A 16,853-nucleotide genomic window follows, 5' to 3' on the forward strand; every position below is an offset into this window, starting at 1 on the left:
TCTCAGCCTCCACGGCCCAGCCTCGGGCCGGCAGCGTGAAAACCAATCCCAGGCGAGAGGGAGTGCTGGGAGCACAGGAGACTCCACGCACCCCCCTGCCCCGCTGAACTTCACTGCTGGGTCCTCTCGGGTTAAGCCCAGCCCCAGCCCCACACTGCCCTGACTGCAGGGAAGTTCGGACTCCGGCCCAGACTGCACCACTCGGGTACCCAGCCCGTGCGTGCTCCCGGCTCCGGGCTCCCCCCTTCCTCTCTGGGCCTAGAGAGCGAGTCCCCGCCAAGGCGAGGGCTGGGCTCAGCCCCTCTGTGCGTCTCGGCCTGGCTCGGGGACCCGTCTGGTTTAGTCTGGAGCCGAGCAGGGGGTGCGGCTGGGGTTACTCCACATCAGAGGCGGGGAATCAATACCCAAAAGCCACTTGCTGGCCTGGGAACGTCCCCCGGGGAAGCTGGGGCCTGAAAGGCTCAGGAAAGCAGCCCCACACTGTGCTCCGGCTGCAGCGCTGCTGGAAAATAACGAACACAGGCTCGTCTGTCTGGCTGTCTGGGTATCCAGCCATCTGGCTGCCGGCGTCCCTGCCCTATTGTGTTTGTGGCAGTTTGTCCATCTGTCCGGGTCGCAGGCTGCCAGGGTAAAGCTTTATCATCCTTCCCCCTCCCCCCCCAGCCCCAAGGTGGCCGATAGAATCCCAGGCAGGAAAGAGACGTCACCAGCCCCGAGTAACTCAAACCAGATGGGGCCGCTCTGTGTTCCAGGACCACAGGGTGGTCACCGACAGGAACTGGTCAAAGGCGGTCAGCAGGAAATGGTCTGGGAGGAAACTCCCTGGGCCGGAGGGGAGCTGGAATTAGTTCACGGGCAGCGTTAACCACTTCAGTGCCGCTCGTGCGTACCCCACTGCTAGACCCGGCTCCGGGCAGCCCCCCCACTCAGGGGCCATCTCCATCCTGCCCTCCCCTCCCCGGTAGTCGGCTCCCGCCCCGTGGGAGGAAGGGGTGTGGAAACGAAGCGGGACAGGCGGCCTAGACGGTTTTGGCCGCGCACGCGGGAGCTTTGGCGGGTGGGTGCAGCCAGCCTTGCACCCGGGGCAGGTAGAAGGTGGGATGTGGTTCGGCCCAATCCTGGCTCAGGCGAGCCCGGAGATCCCCCCACCTGAGACGCATCAGCCCCCCGCGGGAAGCTCACAGCTGTGGCGTGCACAGCCTAGTCCCGCTGGCTCCACCGACTCCGAGCCAGGCCCCTCTGCAGCTCGCTGTCAGTGGGGCTGCAGGGAGCTGCAGGCTGAGAAGGGGAGGAGAGCCGCGCCGGAAGGGCTGGCTGCCGGCTGGCCTCACAGGGGCCTGGGCGATGGTGGGGAATGAGGGAGGGACCCAGGACTGGAGCAGTGGGACACAGAGCTTCAGGGGAAGGAGGATCGCGCGCTCAGGGCCATGCGATAAGAATAAAATGCCAGGGTCAGTCTCTAGGGACACAGTGACGGTGGCAGATTCGTCGCCATCAGATCGAGCGAGGGGTCAGTAAACAGGCGTTCAGTGGATCCGGAAATCGATGCACTAAAACCACCCCCGCAGGCGGCATAGCGCTGTGGGGCCAGGACCGCATTTCCCGGGGGCGCAGCGCAGCACAGACACCACGCACAACACACATTGTCGGGAGTTGTGCAGGCTACGGTGCGGTGCTTGCGTAACTCCTGTCAACTGCTGCCGAATTCTCAGGTATTTTGAATTCTCTGGCCTTTGATATAATTCAACACCCGGCTTCTCTCCCCCACCGCCCGGACCCCCTGCGGCCAGCAGCCAGAGCGACTGAATCCCAACCTCGCCCATCCTCGGCCTTTACAGAGAGCCGGGGTTCAAGCCCCAGTTCTCCTGGCAGCAGCACGGAAAGGTCCAGGACCCAGGCCGGGACAGCAGCTGTCTGGTAGCCGGGAAGTAGTTTTCAATCGAAGGCAGCCCAGGAGATAGGTCAGATCCACCCCCCCACGCCGGGGGCCGGCAGATGTAGTGCAGAAGTGTTAGTTGAAGGCCCAGCTCGGCTGAGAATCGTCTGCTCCGTTCACGGCGGCAGGAAGGAAATGCTGAGGGAGATTAGGGAGGGGAGAACATTTAACCCCCTCCCTGATGCCAGGGCAGGGGCTGCTCCTGCAGGGGATTTGGACAAGCCAGCCCCTCCCGCCTCGCACAAGACAGCCCCCGACAAGAGCGTGGCATCAGACTGTACATTTATTTACATTAAGCCGAGAGCAGGGGCACCTCTCCCGAGTTCTGCACTACGCGGGGCAGCCGCTAGGGACGGGCACACGCACATGGGGGCTGGAGAGCTGGAGTCCTCCGTCACTGGGTGGGGGCTCTGCTTAGGGGACAAAAGTCCCGCGGCCACAGGGCAGAGGGAGAAGGGTTTCACCGAAGATACAGACCGCAGCCACTGCACCCTGCGCAGATCCGGAGGTACCCCGCTGAGCGTGGGGCTCAGGTCACACGCTCTATGGCTGGCGCCCTTGTCTGTGCCCAGCAGATACGGGCTGCCCCGTAACTAACACACTGGCTTGGTCGTAACAAAATCGCCCGGGGTAACACACAGGCCGGGAAGGGGCATGGCCGCACACCCCCTCCAAAGAGAGGGTCATAAGCCCCCAGGCTTCATGGAGGATCCCCCCAGCCCGATCCCTAGCTCAGACCTCAGTGCAGCAGGCCACACAGGAACTCTTCCATCACCCCTCAATCACTGGGGGGGGAGGGGGGCAACCGCCACCACCGCGCCCCACCCTAGCGGGGCCTAGATCCCCCCGTGCTGCTCGGCCAGCAGCGGCAGGGCCCCAGCCAGCGGGAGAGGCAGGGGGCTGCAGTCAGACAAAGCCCTGCCAGTCGTGGAGTACGAGGGGGCAGGCTCAGGAGCGAACCCAGAAGAAGCTGCAGAACCCGACCGAGCTCCCAAACTCTCCTCCCATCGGGGGGGGCCCTGGGCTCCGCCATGAACTCCAGCGAGCGCCCGGCAGTTCCTGTGTGTTGGTGGTCAGCGCTGAAGCAATGCGCGAGGGGGAGAGGCGAGCCCAGCTGGACTGCATTAGGATGCTCTTGCCTTTATCTTCTGGGGGACGTGTGAAGGGAAGGTCGTGTTTTTCCTCCCCCCTGGCAGCTCAGAAGGGCAGTGAGGTTAGGAACTAGCACAAAGCCTCGTTCTTTCTTCCCTGGCCTCCATCTGGGGACGCGCCTGGAATCTGGGCTCTGCACTTCCTCCTTTCCTGTGCGCGGAGCCCTCCCGGCCCTAACAGGAACTCGGCCCTGCACGCTGCCTTGTAGGATCCCGGACCATGGGGAGAGGCGGTTTTCTGCTCAAGCAGCAGCCTTGCATGCTAGTCCAGCGGTGCACGGATCCAGAAGCTGGCAGCAGCCATCCTGCCTGCGGGCCGGGGTGTACATTCTGCACTCAGAGGGCTCGGGTGCAAATCCTGACACTAGCCCCCAGTTATGTTACTCCTACTGCACGCAGACGCCAGGAGCCCAGATTCAGACAGCAGCACCCAGATCTCATTGCCTGCAGAGGCTGGGACCGGCACTCCTGGTAACACAGCCTGGATGCACAGGGTCCAGGACAGGAGCAGCAGAGCGAGGAGGGGACCCCGAGTAGCAATCCAGCAGCACCATGGGATGCAGAAGAGACCTGGGCTGGTCACTGCACAGTTGGTTACAGTCAGGATGCTAGGGGATGCACATGGCAGTTGGCTCAGAGGGATACAGGGTGTGAAGATGGCAATAGCACACGTCTGTGAGTGCCAGACCAGTCACCTCGGCACGACGGGATCGAAGGCGGAGGATGTCCTAGTGGTGCAGGGTCCGGGAACCTTGTAACAGATGTCGCAGCCAACAAGAATTCCCGGGTGGGGGTTTTGCACCAGTAGGAGACCCACAAAAGCAGTTCTGCAGCAGTGTGGAGCCCAGAGCAGGAGCCTCGCACAGGTCACAGGACCAAGAGGCGTCGTCTCACAGCGGCTCAGGATCCAGAGCCGCATTCTCCGGGTGGCCCGGATCCTAGGGCAGTCACAGCACAGCAGTGGGGGATGGAATCCAGAGCGGGACCCTCACAGCAGGAAGGGCAGGAATTTCACGTATGGACAGGATTGGGATATCTCAATTCATTTCTGCAGTGGTGAACGCCTGGTGTTTGGGAAGCGGATCGATGCCGAACCAGAGGGGGGATCTTACTGCCATCCAGGAGCAGGTACTACATGCCGCTGTCCTGTCCAGGCCCCAGGGGACCCGGTTTGCCAATGCACAGTTCCTATTTCAGGGTATTGCCCATTGGCTGGACTCACATGTCACTCAATTTCCACCCAGTTCAGGCCCGCGCTCAGACACCCAGCGCCGTCAGGGATCCCGAGCTGCTGATCTTCTTGAATCGGTTGGCAGCACACACACCAATGAAGTTTTTCTGTTAGGGGAACAAGAAGAAAGTTATTCCCCATTTTCAGGCTGGACAACTGCCATTAAAGAGGCCTTTCTTAAGGCAGCTGCTGCCGGGGTTGTGAGTTCAGATGCTCCTGTCCCAAACTCTCCCAGCAGGGGACACCGCAGGGAATGGTGCAGGCACGTTCGGAAGTGGAAGACAGCAATGATTCTCAAACCAAAGGATCACCGGGGATCCACAGATCTCTTCCCACCAGGCCAAGGAGCTGCTTCTCCTGACCATCTGCCAGTCTTCGAGCCGTGACTCTGCCAGCTCCCCGCCTCCCACACTCAGACGCCTGGAAGGTTCTCACAAACGTCTTAGACCAAATAAATTGGACCAGAGACAGAAGCAAAGTGCCCTAAAGAGATAAAGCCCAGGCCCCCGAGAGAGGAAGCCAACAGCACAGATCTAGGCTAGGGGGGAGGCCAAAGGCAGAGGGAGTGGCCCCTGCAGCTGCTCCCAGTGCAGGCGGTCTGTCCTGACATCCATCCCTCCTGTGGCCAAGCCCTGCAGCTGCCAGAGTGGGGGGCAGGGTCAGAATCGGGGAGCAGAGACCATAGAGGATTGCATGCTTAAGGAGCATTCCCTGCTGCGGGGACCTGCACCCCGGTCCCGTGCGATCACAGGGGGATGGAAATCAGGGAAGAACCACATGAGGATTAAAGGACATTTTAGGGAAACACGGTTCCCCTTCGCGTAGCATGGGTTCCCCTCTGCAGGGAACGTTTCCACGGCCCTCAGCTATGCCGTGCCAGCATCATGCGCGTCAATTTCAGGATTAAAAAAGGGTCCCTGTCCTCATTTTAAAATCAGGGACCGGTGGGGGGGAGGCAGCAGCTCCCCCGGCCTCAGATGCTCTCAGGCTCCCTCTCCGCGCTGCCCCATACTGTTGCCCTGCCCCATCTTCCTCTCCCTCAGGAGTCCGACCCTGGCCCTGCTTCCTGCTCCGTGCACTCAAGTAGGGGGCAGGGCGCTTGCTTGGGGCGCACGCGCATCCCCCATTCCCTCCCGGGAGCCAGCGCCCCCGCCAGCTCTTCCCCCACACTTCCATGGCCTGACCCCGCGTGGTGACCCCCTCCCAACACAGGGAGCTCACCCCCCCCATGGACCCTCCCTATGGCTCCCAGCCATCGAGGGAGGAGCCTTCTTCGTACCTTCCAGCGCCTCCGCATGACGTACTTCCGGAGCAGCAGCTGGGATTTCAGGCGCCGGTTGCAGCGCTTGGCCTTCTCGGCCAGGCCGTTCAGCCAGGGGTGCTGGAGGCACTTGGCCGCGCTCAGCCGGCCGCTGTGTGGGGAGAGGAATGCAGAGGACTCCTGTCTCCTAAAGGGGTTTTGTGAGACCCAAGGAGACCCCCCCACCTTGCTCCTGCTTTCTCACAGCCCCAGGGATGCTGCCCCCTGCCTCCTAGCTAGGCCCCGGTCTGGCTTATGAACCCCCAGATGACACTGGGGGCTGTGCAGGCAGAGAACCCAGGTGCCTGCACGTTCCCGCACAGGCCCCGAGGCTGCCACCACCTCCTCCGAGCCCAGTCTGGGCCTTCGAATGCCCTCCCTCTGACCCGGAGACCCCTCCAGAGGCAGGGGCCAGGCCCCAGAGCCTGTCCTCTCCTCCTCAGAAAGGACTCCGCTCCCCTCCCTCCTTCCAAGAGCCCTGGTTCCGAGAATCCTCCCAAGGGCCACGAAGCTGCTGAGCAGCCGACGCTGCCCGGACGCTGCCGTTACCCTGGGGTGCGGGCCGGGGATTGGCTGGCCGGGGTGTTCATCAGCGCTGGGGCCGCCTGAACCTGCACCCCAGCCAGTTTGGCAAGGCAAGGCCATCGCACCAGGCCAGGCTGGGAGCACGGGGAAGGGGCAGCGCTCCCACTGGCAAGAGCCACGTTGGTTCGCCCCGAGGGCTGGAGGGGACTTGGCTGCACGGCGGGCGTCTTGCTAGCGCAGGCGGGGTCCTGCCAGCACAGCTGGCCTCAAACGCTCTGGGCCGCCCTCGGCGAGACTCAAACCTTTTCTGCTTGATAATCAGATTCGAGACAAAGTCCTTGGCTTCCTCCGAGATGCCCTCAAAGGCCTCCTCGTCGAAGTACCAGCTCGCCGCCAGGACGTTGTTCAGGGTTTCAGTGTCAGTGTCTCCCAAGAAAGGAGAAAGGCCACTCAGCCTGGGCAGAGAGAGGAGGGAGGCGGGGAGGGAGCCGTTGCTGGTCGCAAGCTGTGCTCTGAGCTCCTTGCAGGAAGGGACCAGATGCAGCCCCGTTTCCTCAGCAAGTTCCCAATTCCTTCTGGACAAAACAACTCGCTCGCACCCCCTCCCTCCGCCCGGGAGCCAGCGCTCCTCAGAAAGGAACCAGTGTGTTCCCAGCTGGCATCGTGCTGCGTTCCCATCCTGTCTCGCAGCAGGGAGAGGTGAGCCATTTCCTGGCCATGCAGACAGCCCCCGGCCCAGCCCTCCCAGCTCCTTCCAGCCACCCAGCTCCGAGCGCTGGCAAGAAATGCCGACTGGCAGGTCAGCCCCGAAGGCTGGTGCCCTCTATCCACAGAGCCTCGGGTCCCTCGAGGAAGGCAGGCCCGGCCTCATTTTACAGCTGGAGAAACTGAGGCACAGGAGGTTCGGAGACCGGCCCAAGGTCACCAGAGCTGGGAATGGAACCAAGGAGCTCTCTCGCCAACCCTCACGCTCCTCTCCTGCGTCCACACAGCTGCGCTGCCAGCCCAGCCCATGGTTACAGCCCCGGGGGTTCTCCCCCTACCCCAGCCCGTGCCCGCGCTTACAACATGTAGGTGATGACGCCCAGACTCCACATGTCCGTCGAATAGGAGACTTGGTCGTAGTTCACCACCTCCGGGGCCAGGAACTCGGGGGTTCCAAAGTTCACTTTCAGCTTCTCCCGGGGGTTGTATCTGCGGGCGGGAGGAGCCAGGCCACTGAGCTACTGGCGCTGGCCCCACTCGTCCACATTCACCACCTCGGCCCACGCGTCTACCCTGCTCCCATCCAGAGAAGAAACATCCTGACGTGACCCCAGAGCCCAGCCGGTGATTAGAACGGCCCCAAACCGCTCTCCTGGGGAGGCACAGCTGACTCGGCAGAGCCGTCGCCAACCCAGCCCCAGACTGCAGACTCCAGCACTCCCCACCCCACCGGGGTTCCTCCCTCCTGCTTTCCCCAGGGCCCGCTCGTCACCAGGGTCAGGCGTAAGGCAGAGCCTGGGACACAGGAGTGCAGCCTCTGCCCGGCTCCCGGGGATGTGGGCAGGGAGACGGAGCAAGCCAGGCCTGGCGGGAGGGGAGTTACCTTCGCGCCAGCCCAAAGTCGATGATCTTCACCATGTGCCCCGTGGAGGTGACACACAGGATGTTCTCGGGCTGCAGGGAGGAATTTCCTGCCGGTTAGAATCCAGCTCCCGGCCACGTGCCTGCCCACCCCAGCCCGCAGGGCGTTACAGCCCGCCCGCAAAGGAGTGTGAGAGGCTGGCCCGCCGGCAGGCTAGCGCAGGTGTTCCCTCTGCCCCTCGGACGTGTCAGGGACGGGGAGCCCACAGGGTTCTCGGATGACGCGCATCACAAGCTCTTGCGCCTCAGCGGGAGGGGCAGAGCAGGGGGCATCGGGTCTGTAACCAAGACATCCTTCCCCCAACCGGCCTTTGGAGTTAAACAGAGGTTTAGAGCCCTGCCCTTCTCCAAGGCTCTCCTGCCCAGGCCACTGCTTTCCTAGCCCTCACTGCCAGCAGCTCCCAGGGCCACTCTGTGAGGGGAGGGTGTCGGCGAGAGCTCTCTCTCTCCTGGCCCTCTCTGGGCAGATCCTGCCAGCCCGACAGCAGAGTGCAAGAGCGGACGCATGGATTGCGGTTTGTGCGCCCACGGTCACCCGTCCGCACCCTGCTCCTGCAGCCAGCCAGCCCCAGCAATTCATTCACTCAGGGCTTTCCCCGGCCCCCAGAACCAGCCCGGCTCCCGGCCCGCACACGAGATCTGCCGTCTGAATAGCCCGGAGCCCGGTTCCGAATGGAGCCCCAGCTTCTACCTTCCTACAGCTGCTTCTGCCCAGCTTCAGCTCTCTGGGAACGTTTCCCCTCTGGCCCCACGACCCCTCAGCTACCACAGCCCCTCCGGCCCAGGCACCGTAGCCTTCTGTCCCCCCCTCCTCCACGCCGCGGGCGGCAGTCGCACGGTACCTTGAGGTCCAAGTGCAGGACGCGCATCTGATGCATGAAGGTGATGCCGTCACAGATCTGCCGCACGAACACCATGCAGTCCACTTCCGTCAGGTGGTAATCCTCGTCGATGATGCGCTCAAAGAGCTCCCCGCCCTCCACGCTGCGCACAGACCGAGCACAGCTTCACCGGACTGTGCGGAGCAGACCCCAGGCCGGGCCAATTACAGCAGAGCCTCCCTGCCCAGCGGACAGGCAGAGGGGGGGCCTGCGTAGAGACAGTCCCCTACAGCAGGTCCCGGGGCACGGTTCCCTGGTCCACCCCCTGGCCTGGGCACAGGCAGAGCGGGGAGCTGGTTACGAGGCACGGGGATACATAGAGGGGGTCAGGGAGGGTAGGTGAGTGAAGAGACTCTCCTAGCCAAGGCACGGGCAGAGTGACGGGAAGGTTAGCGAGATTGCCTTGATTCCAGGGCTGGGGGCAAGACCGGCCCTTCCAGACCAAGTAGCCAGGGACTGGGCTGCAGGCAGAGCCGGGCACTAGCTGGGCAGCGAATCCCCTAGGCAGGGGACAGGCGACGGGGGGGAGGAGGAGGCGCCGGTGCTGGGGCGGATCACTGCACTAGAACTCATGACGGGGGACGCAGTGTCTCAGGAGCTGCTCTCCGGGCGAGACTGGCCGGAGGGAAGGAGGCCGTGCCAAGCTGCCAAGGACGCTGCCCAGCCCCCCCCGGGCCAGGCCGGCCCAGCCCGCGGGCATGACTCACAACTCCACGAAGAGGACGATTTCCCGCGGCGTCTCGATGGCGTCGTAGAGCTGGATCAGGTTCTGGTGGTTCAGCTCGTTCATCACCTCGATTTCAACCAGGGCCATCTCCTGCGGGACACGCGCCGGGTCAGAGCGCAGAGGGCGGCAGGGCCCGGGCGTGGCCGCCCCAGCCCTCGGCGCCAACACACCGCAGGCACGGGTCAGCCGGCACTCCCGCCAACACAGCCACAGGTAGGTTCACAAACACACGGAGCGACAGACGGATACACAAACTGGGGCGCACAGAGGGAAGCGCGTCTCCATCCAGGCGGAGGCACGTGCACGGGCAGACTCAGGAGAACACTCAGGACGCACCTTGTCCTTCAAGCTCTGTTTCTTAATGATTTTGGCTGCCAGTTTGAGCCCCGTCCCTTTCTCCGTGCACGTGCGAACTTCACCGAACTTCCCCCTAGGGCAAAAGAAAAGCAGATCGCAGAGGCCGCAATTTTCCTTCCCAAGGCATGATCTGGTCACAGGCCGTGATGTTTGGGACAGAGGCAAGAGTGCAGGCTCAGACACTAGCGGTAAAGGGGCCAAAATCAGCAGGGGCATGAATGGTTACAACGCCCGCTCACTGGTCTCACCAGCCAAAGCAGCGGGCAGTTCCTGGGTTACCAGCGCTCAGCGTGACTGCCCAGTCACACGCACGGACGCGCCGTCACTGGATTCTTTCAGGCACGGAGCAGGGGCGTTTCCTAAAGTGCCTCCCACCTTCAAAGCTCAGTTTTAGCCCCAGAAGGTCCTGGGCAAAGCTCCCTTTGGAGCCGTTCAGGGCGGTTCCTTCCTCAAAGAGGGCCTTGACGCCCAAGCAGCAGCACTTTCATTCCTGGGAGCACGGGGCACGAGTCCGCAGAACCAAGCCAGCTCTCAGACAGGGCCGGGCAGGGCGCTAGACAGTGGGCTAATGAGCTTGTTCTCCTTCTGTGCTCAGGATGAAAGGGGCATCCTGGCAGCACACGGATCGGCACTGATGGGGAGCAGAGAGGGGAGACGACCGTGCTGAACTAGGACGAAGCTTCAGCCGAACACCTGGTGTCTCCAGGCTGCCAGGTGAGGGGCACCTTGTCCTGTGCGGTGCCAAAGGAAGAACATCTGCCCCCTTAGTGCCTTCTGCTGGCAGGTTTACCAGGCAGCCAGAGCACCAGTCTGCCTCGTGGACGGAGCCAGCAACACTGCTACCACACAGGGCAGGATCATCTCCGCTCTGGGGCCACGCACGGAGGGTGGGGAGAAGTGACCGCACCAGCCCGTGCAGAACGGGGTAGTGCCACCCTGTTCTCCTGCACCACGAGGGGACCCCTGGGGGCACCACGCCCATCGCATTGCATGCTTGGCACTCGCTGCTGAGCTTCTCTGACTTTCTCACCCTTGTTTGGCCCAGACTTTCACCTTGCGCACAGGGCATTTGCACCCCGAGCAGCATTTGTGATCCCCCTGGGGCAGAGGTGGAGAGGGGGAGCAGCGGCAAGCCAGCAGCAGAGCCAGGGCCAGCCCGGGAGCGGCGCGGGCGGAAATGTTCCCGGGAGATGGTGGGACCAGGCCAGGGTGTTCGGAAAGACCCAGCACTCGGGACAAAGTTGGGAATTTTATGAAAAGGAAAAACACCAACGGCTGGAAAGCGTCTAAGTGGCCCGGCGACGTTTCGAGCTTGTTTCGAAATGGCGTTTTGAAATGGGAAAAAAACCCATGTTTTTGGAAGGTTCCCAAAAGGACGTCAGAGCAGAACAATGGCCTTCACCTGTCGCAATCGGCCCCCGGGTGCTCCGGGGAGTTTTATGCTGCAGGAAGTGTCACAGCCTGGGGCTTCCCCTCCCTGCTCCCAAACGGAGCAATTTTCAAAATCACCAAGTTTCCTGCAGACCCGAGAACACAGCACGGGCCCAGCTGCATGGGCCCAGCCCGTCCCCCAGCCCCGGGGGCCTCCCTGCAGGGCTTGTTCTTACCCCCCCAGCGTCTCCTTGGCGTTGATGCAGAACGTGCTGCTGATGTTGCCGGATCTCAGGGAGACGATGCGATGGGTGAAGGGGGCTGGCGGCGGCGGGGTGTCATCTGCGGAGACAAGACACATCGGCCCACCCAGCTGCTTCCATCTTTCCCAGCCACGCTCCACTGCGGCCCAGCCTAAGGGGCCGGGGAGATCCCCGGGAAGCAGCCCCCCTCTCCCTCCTGGCAGATGGAGCCAAGAGTTTCTCCAGCTTACGGGCAGAGGCCGGCACCTAGTGGCAAAGCGCTGGTACAGCCTGCAGCCAGCACCTCCTCGCCTCCCACTCCTGTCCCTTCCCTGCGAGTCACAGCCCGTGGCCCCCTCTTTATACATCGCGAGGGACGCCGCAGACCCCCGGGAGCCTGACAATACAGCACGAGGTTACTGAGTCCATCAGCAGCTCCAGTTTAGTGCCATGACCCTGGTAGACCCATTTGGGGTCTATCTCCTCGACAGCCCTTGACAGGTCCCTCTCAGCCCCCTCCACATTCAGACCCCCGATTCCATGCCGACAGCCACAGTCTGCGTTCTCCTGGCCCTCTGCACGCCCCACATTTCCAGCCCTGCAGTGCCCCCTCCCTCCCTCTCTGCAGATCCTGGGCCCCCAGGCCAGCCCCAGTGCATTTCCATGCTGTGCTCCCCATGCTAGCCCTCTGCTCCGTGCCCTCCGCACCCCACGGTCTGATCCTGCATTCCCCACCACACGGAGCCAGCGCCCCAACCTGCCTTCCCTGGACACCACTGGGCCGCCTGCTCTCTCAGTCCACAGCGCTCCGGGACACGCTGTCCCAGGCGGCACAGACGGGGCAGAGCTCTGAGCAACACGGAGCTCTCGGACGCCTGCCCTGCTCTTCAGCTATCACAGGGAGAGGCTCTCGCTGGGCCTCGCTCTGCGTGTCAAACGGGAGCACCGAGAACCTGCGCTGGACGCCGAGCGGGCGCAAGGCCGGGTCCTGGCTTGGGGACGGGTCAGCCCTGTGTCCAGGGAACCAGTAGCAGGAGAGACACTGGTGGGCACCCCCTGCTCTGCCTGGATGGAGGCCGGCCAGCCAAGAGACAGCCCCGCCTTACCCAGGATCTGGAAAGGATCCTCCTTCCCGAAGTCAGGCGTTAGGTAGGGGCTGGGCGGAGGCTCCAGCTCCTCCTCCGGGGAAGGCGGCTGTTCTTCATCCAGAGGGCCCGTTTCCTCGGCAGTTCCAGTGCTGTCCAGGGTGGGGTGAGGCTGCTCCGCCGAGCTGGGGGGCTCGTCGGGGGTCGCGTCTGAAGCCGGGTGGAGTAGCCCCACTGAGCTGGGGAGCTCCGGCAATGTCCTGTCCCCACCGCTGCTCTCCGGGCAGGGCCGCTCGCTCGGGGCGGGTGTCTCTGAACAGCTCTGGTCTCCAGTGGCTTCTGCAGCCAGGTCAGGCACCTCCGCTAGGCTGGGCTCTCCTGGCACCGCGCTGACTCCTGCCTTCGCTGCCCAGGGCTTCTCCTCTGCCCTGGAAGTGAGACGTGGCAGCACCAGCCTGGCACGCCCGACCCCACCCGATCCGCCATGGAGGGAGCCGGGCCGCCTGCCCCAGCCTGCCCCAGCCTGCCCCTCGCCGCGGGTGAGGAAACACCCCCCCACGCCCATGCCGGCAAGGTCTGGTGCACCTGGGGCAGAGGGAAGGCCCCCCCCCAGAAGGCCGAGCCCGTGAGTGGAGGGGGATCCCATCTTGGGTCACGTCCGGGGAGTTCCGCGGGCAGGAGGAAGCTGCCGGGTGGGGCCCAAGGAAAGATGCTCCTGGGATCTCAGGAGAGAATCCAACGCCGGCGCACAGGCCGCGCCTCCCCGTGCGGAGGGGTCTCTGCCCCGCCAGGTGACATCCCTTCGGCCTGGGGCTCTCCAGGGAGCCCATCCGGGCGCAAACATGGCAAACCAAGCCCATGTGGCAGAGCGGGCCGGGGGGGGGGGGGGGCAGCATGGGGAGGAAGGTCCCTGAGAGAGGGGGGGACCCCAGAATTAGGAGACCAGCTCCTGGCTCCCCGCTGCACCTGGCCGGCAGGGCCAGACGCCCGAGCTGCCTGCGGCAGCAGAGTCCTAGCAAGAGAAGCGGGAGGTTACCTCTGGCTGGTGGCTGGGCAGCTCTGGCTCCGCTGGGGAGCCGGGCGCGCCTGCTGGGAGCCCGTAGGCTGGCTCTGGCTTTCCGCTTCCGTCTCACTGGCCTTCGTCTCCACCCCAGCCACGGGGGCTCCCTTCTCTCCAGGCTCTGCCGTCTCTCCTGTCCCTGTTGGCTGCGAGGTTGCTGGGGCAGACTGGGCGTCATTGCTCTCTGCTCCGCCAGGGCCTGGGCCCTCCCCCGGGCCGGCCTCATGAGCGCTGCACGGCCTGGCGTCCTGGTCCAGCGGTGCCCCCTCCGGAGCAGCTGTGGCTGGCTGCTCTGCAGTGCCCTCCGCACCCTGGGGCATCGCTGCCGGCTTTGGCAAGGCTTCTGCGCAAGAGACGATGAAGTCAGTAGCTCCCAGCTCCGGCTGATACCCCGGAGAGACCGGATCCAGCCCCAGTGCAGAGACCCACAGACCCAGATCCCAACTCTCCTTCGTTACGAAGGCAGGTTCCTCAATTCAGACCCTAAATGTGCCTCCAGCCTCGACGGCCAGAGTCCCTCCTGCTTTCCTTCCAACTCCCCGGGCGCCCACGCCTGTCCCCGGGCTCTGAACAGTCTCACGTGGCTTCCTCATGCCCTTAGGATGGGTTTGTCCTGCAACGAGGGATTGATGGCACCTTGGCAGGGCGAGAGGGACCCCCCCCGGTCGCTCACATGGGGTGGGGCCCTTGGTGCTCGTAGCTAGGCAGAGCCCGGGATGCTGGCTGAAGGCCAGAGCCGCTGCCTCCCAGGCAGCCGGAGGTAAGATCCACACAGCTCTGTAGGAGGTGGGCTGTGTCTCCAGGGTTCCTCTCCCGACCCGAAGCTCAGCCTCCAGTGGAGAACTGGCCCTGGAAAGCCTCAAGCCTGAGACTGCTGGGCATGTGGGGTGACCCCTCCCTCCCCCAGTAAATTCAGAGGGGGCTCGAAGGCCATCGCCTGGGCTACTCTCTGCTCACCAGCGCTAGCGCCGGCCCCAGGGGTTTGGCTCTCAAGCCTCCTGCTGACCAGAAGCGGGGCAGCCCTGGCTGCTCACAGATGGTCCCCGGAGTGGGAACCCTGCATTTCCTAGGGCGCAGGGGGCGTTCCCAGCACAAGTGCACAGACCCGAAAACAGCCAGCCATGGGGCACAACTGCCCTCACTGCAGAGGGGTGGGGAGGGGAAGCAAATGAAGCTGAACAGCTGCTGAGATCTCCAGTGGGGCAGTTTCCGAGGCCCCCAGGCTGCTGGTGGTGTCGGAGGTCGGCCAGAGGCTCCAGCGCCAGCAGGGGCCCAGGCAGGACTGAGCGCTCGTGTGGAGCAAACAGGAGCAAGTGCTGCACCAAGCTGCACAGTGAGATTCCCCCTGCCTCTGCAGCGCCCTGCCAAGGAAACGCAGCAGCGCAGGCAACACCTGCTGTGACAGATCTCCGGGGAGAGAACTAGCCACCCTCCCGTCCCGGCCCAGCCCGCGGGGCGCCCGTACCTGCTTCCGTGCTCTGCAGAGCGTGCTCAGGGCTCCCTTCTGCCGCAGCCATCAGGAACGCGAGTCCTAGTGCTCCCCCTCCATGCCCTAGAGAGAGGGGCAGGAATGGCACCTGCCCAATGCCACCAGGGTGCCCCTGAAACACCCCCCACGCAGCCCAGCCCCGGAACCCAGACACCCGCCTTTGCTTTCCGCAGCCTTGCTGGGGTGACGGAGCTCATGGCTGAGAGCAGGTCCTGCAATCCAGCCAGGGAGAGGGTCTGCCCAGGACCGCATTAGCGCCGAGAGGCAGAGCAAGCCAGCACGGGCAATGCCTTTCCCCAGGCCAGCAGCTGCAGCCAGCCTTTCCTTGCAGAGAGCAAACCCTTCCCTCCTGGGTCTGGGTTCCCATGGGACAAATCATGCATTGCCATCCGGAGAGGAGTGGACAACGGCAGGCACAGCCGGACCGGGTCAACCCCAAAGCAAAGCCCCTTTGGGAGGGGAGGGGATGGGAGAGGGCCCGCTTACCTGGGGTCCCCGCTGCAGCGGGCGGTCAGACCTGGGGTTCCAGCAGCATCCGAGCTGTGCCAATGCTGGGACGGAGCCGTCCCCTTCTATACTCAGTGGAACGGAGCCGGATTAGTGTGGGGAGAGACGTATCCTTTACCCCAGAGCGAGCGTGCTGCGCGTCGCCTTTCAGGCCACCTGTCGCTGCTGGAGCGCGTTCAAAGGACACTCCATTCTTCTCACTGTCTCCCCTGCTCGGAGGAGCCGGGAATTCAAACAAACAGAGCAGATGACAGAGCTTCCCCTCCCGCGCCCTGGGCCCCCCAGCCCCAGCCCGGCCTGAGGGGTCCCCAGACAACCCCCCAACGTCAGGAAATGATCGTTTACCGAGCCGGGGTGAGGTGCTGAAGGGCAGGAGACCCCCCAGCACCGCCCTGAGTGGGAGCGCTGGGGGTACACGTGTGGGGGGCGGGGGGACCACTTCAGGCTGTGCTTCTTGCCCTACAGCTCACACGGGACAGTGCACGACTAGCGAGGTGCTTCAGAGGCAACCGAGGAGCCCATCTTCGTGAACCAGGCCCTGGCCACCGAGAGGAAGCCCTGGCCTGCATGGACCCGCTGCCCGAGCTGCTCCAGCAATGCTCTCACCCAATGCTAAGGGAGAGCGGGCCCCAGGCAGCCTGACGAAACGGCAGCACGGCAGAGTATTCTCAGCTCAGCTCCTGCCCGCCCTTTGCAGACCTGGCTCCCCTGAACCATTCTGAGCCACCCCCAGTGCCGGGGAGCACCGACATAAAGCAGCAGGCACCGTGCAAGAGCCACCATAACCCCCCAGGGGAGGTTCCAGCCTCCACCCAGCACTCCCATCAAACCGGGAGTGAAACCAGTTTCACCTGGGAACCCACAGCAGGAGACACGGCCCAGCCCAGCAAGCCTTAAAAAATTCAGAGCTGGGAGCGACTAACCCCCCCTGCTGGGTTTTACCTGTGGGGAGGCAGCCCCCCCGCCCACACCATCCCCTTCCAGGATGGAAGGCAAAGGGAAGAGAAACGCTCTCCAGGGCGCATCAGGCGGGCAGTGGGCTGTAGTGGTCACAGACTGCCAGGCGAGTCACGCCGTGCCTCAGTTTTCCTACCTGTAAAATGGAGGGGACACCATTCACTCACGCGCCTTGCTGGGGGCATGGAGAGGTTCCCCCAGTGCGTGGAGACAGTCACTGGCAGGGGCAGCTGTCGGGATTAGGACAGTGGCTGTGGTGGGGGGGGAGCACTCTCTGTGGGGACACTCAGACAAGTGGCCAGAGGCCCCCAGGCCGGAAGCGCGGTTACTCACTTCACTGGAATTGCACCTTCCTAGTCGGCTGTTTCAGGGCTGGCGAGGTTCCCAGGGGAGGCTGGACGTCAGAGC

At 63.8% G+C, this 16,853-nt stretch overlaps 1 protein-coding gene across 2 annotated transcripts; it reads right to left on the bottom strand.

Moving 5' to 3' along the window:
* Window positions 1-2,201: 2,201 nt before the first annotated feature.
* MYLK2 (myosin light chain kinase 2) lies at window positions 2,202-15,559 on the bottom strand. 2 transcript variants are annotated; one of them, XM_067553977.1, is made up of 13 exons: window positions 15,468-15,559; window positions 14,958-15,044; window positions 13,469-13,835; window positions 12,454-12,860; window positions 11,342-11,447; window positions 9,714-9,807; window positions 9,358-9,467; window positions 8,612-8,753; window positions 7,732-7,802; window positions 7,209-7,337; window positions 6,446-6,598; window positions 5,598-5,730; window positions 2,202-4,425 (listed from the first exon to the last, which is right to left on the bottom strand). In XM_067553977.1, the coding sequence occupies exons 2-13, from the start codon at window positions 15,007-15,009 to the stop codon at window positions 4,345-4,347; spliced, it is 1,845 nt and encodes a 614-aa protein (XP_067410078.1). In that variant the 5' UTR covers window positions 15,010-15,044; window positions 15,468-15,559; the 3' UTR covers window positions 2,202-4,344. The 2 variants fall into 2 exon arrangements, with proteins under 2 accessions (XP_067410078.1, XP_067410079.1); XM_067553978.1 differs by lacking the exon at window positions 15,468-15,559 and having other exon boundaries at window positions 14,958-15,175.
* Window positions 15,560-16,853: the final 1,294 nt, after the last annotated feature.

Source organism: Emydura macquarii, unplaced genomic scaffold (genome assembly GCF_026122565.2).
Source record: "Emydura macquarii macquarii isolate MOO-44397 ecotype Brisbane River unplaced genomic scaffold, CSIRO-AGI_Emac_v2 contig_1483, whole genome shotgun sequence".
NCBI lineage: Eukaryota > Metazoa > Chordata > Testudines > Chelidae > Emydura > Emydura macquarii.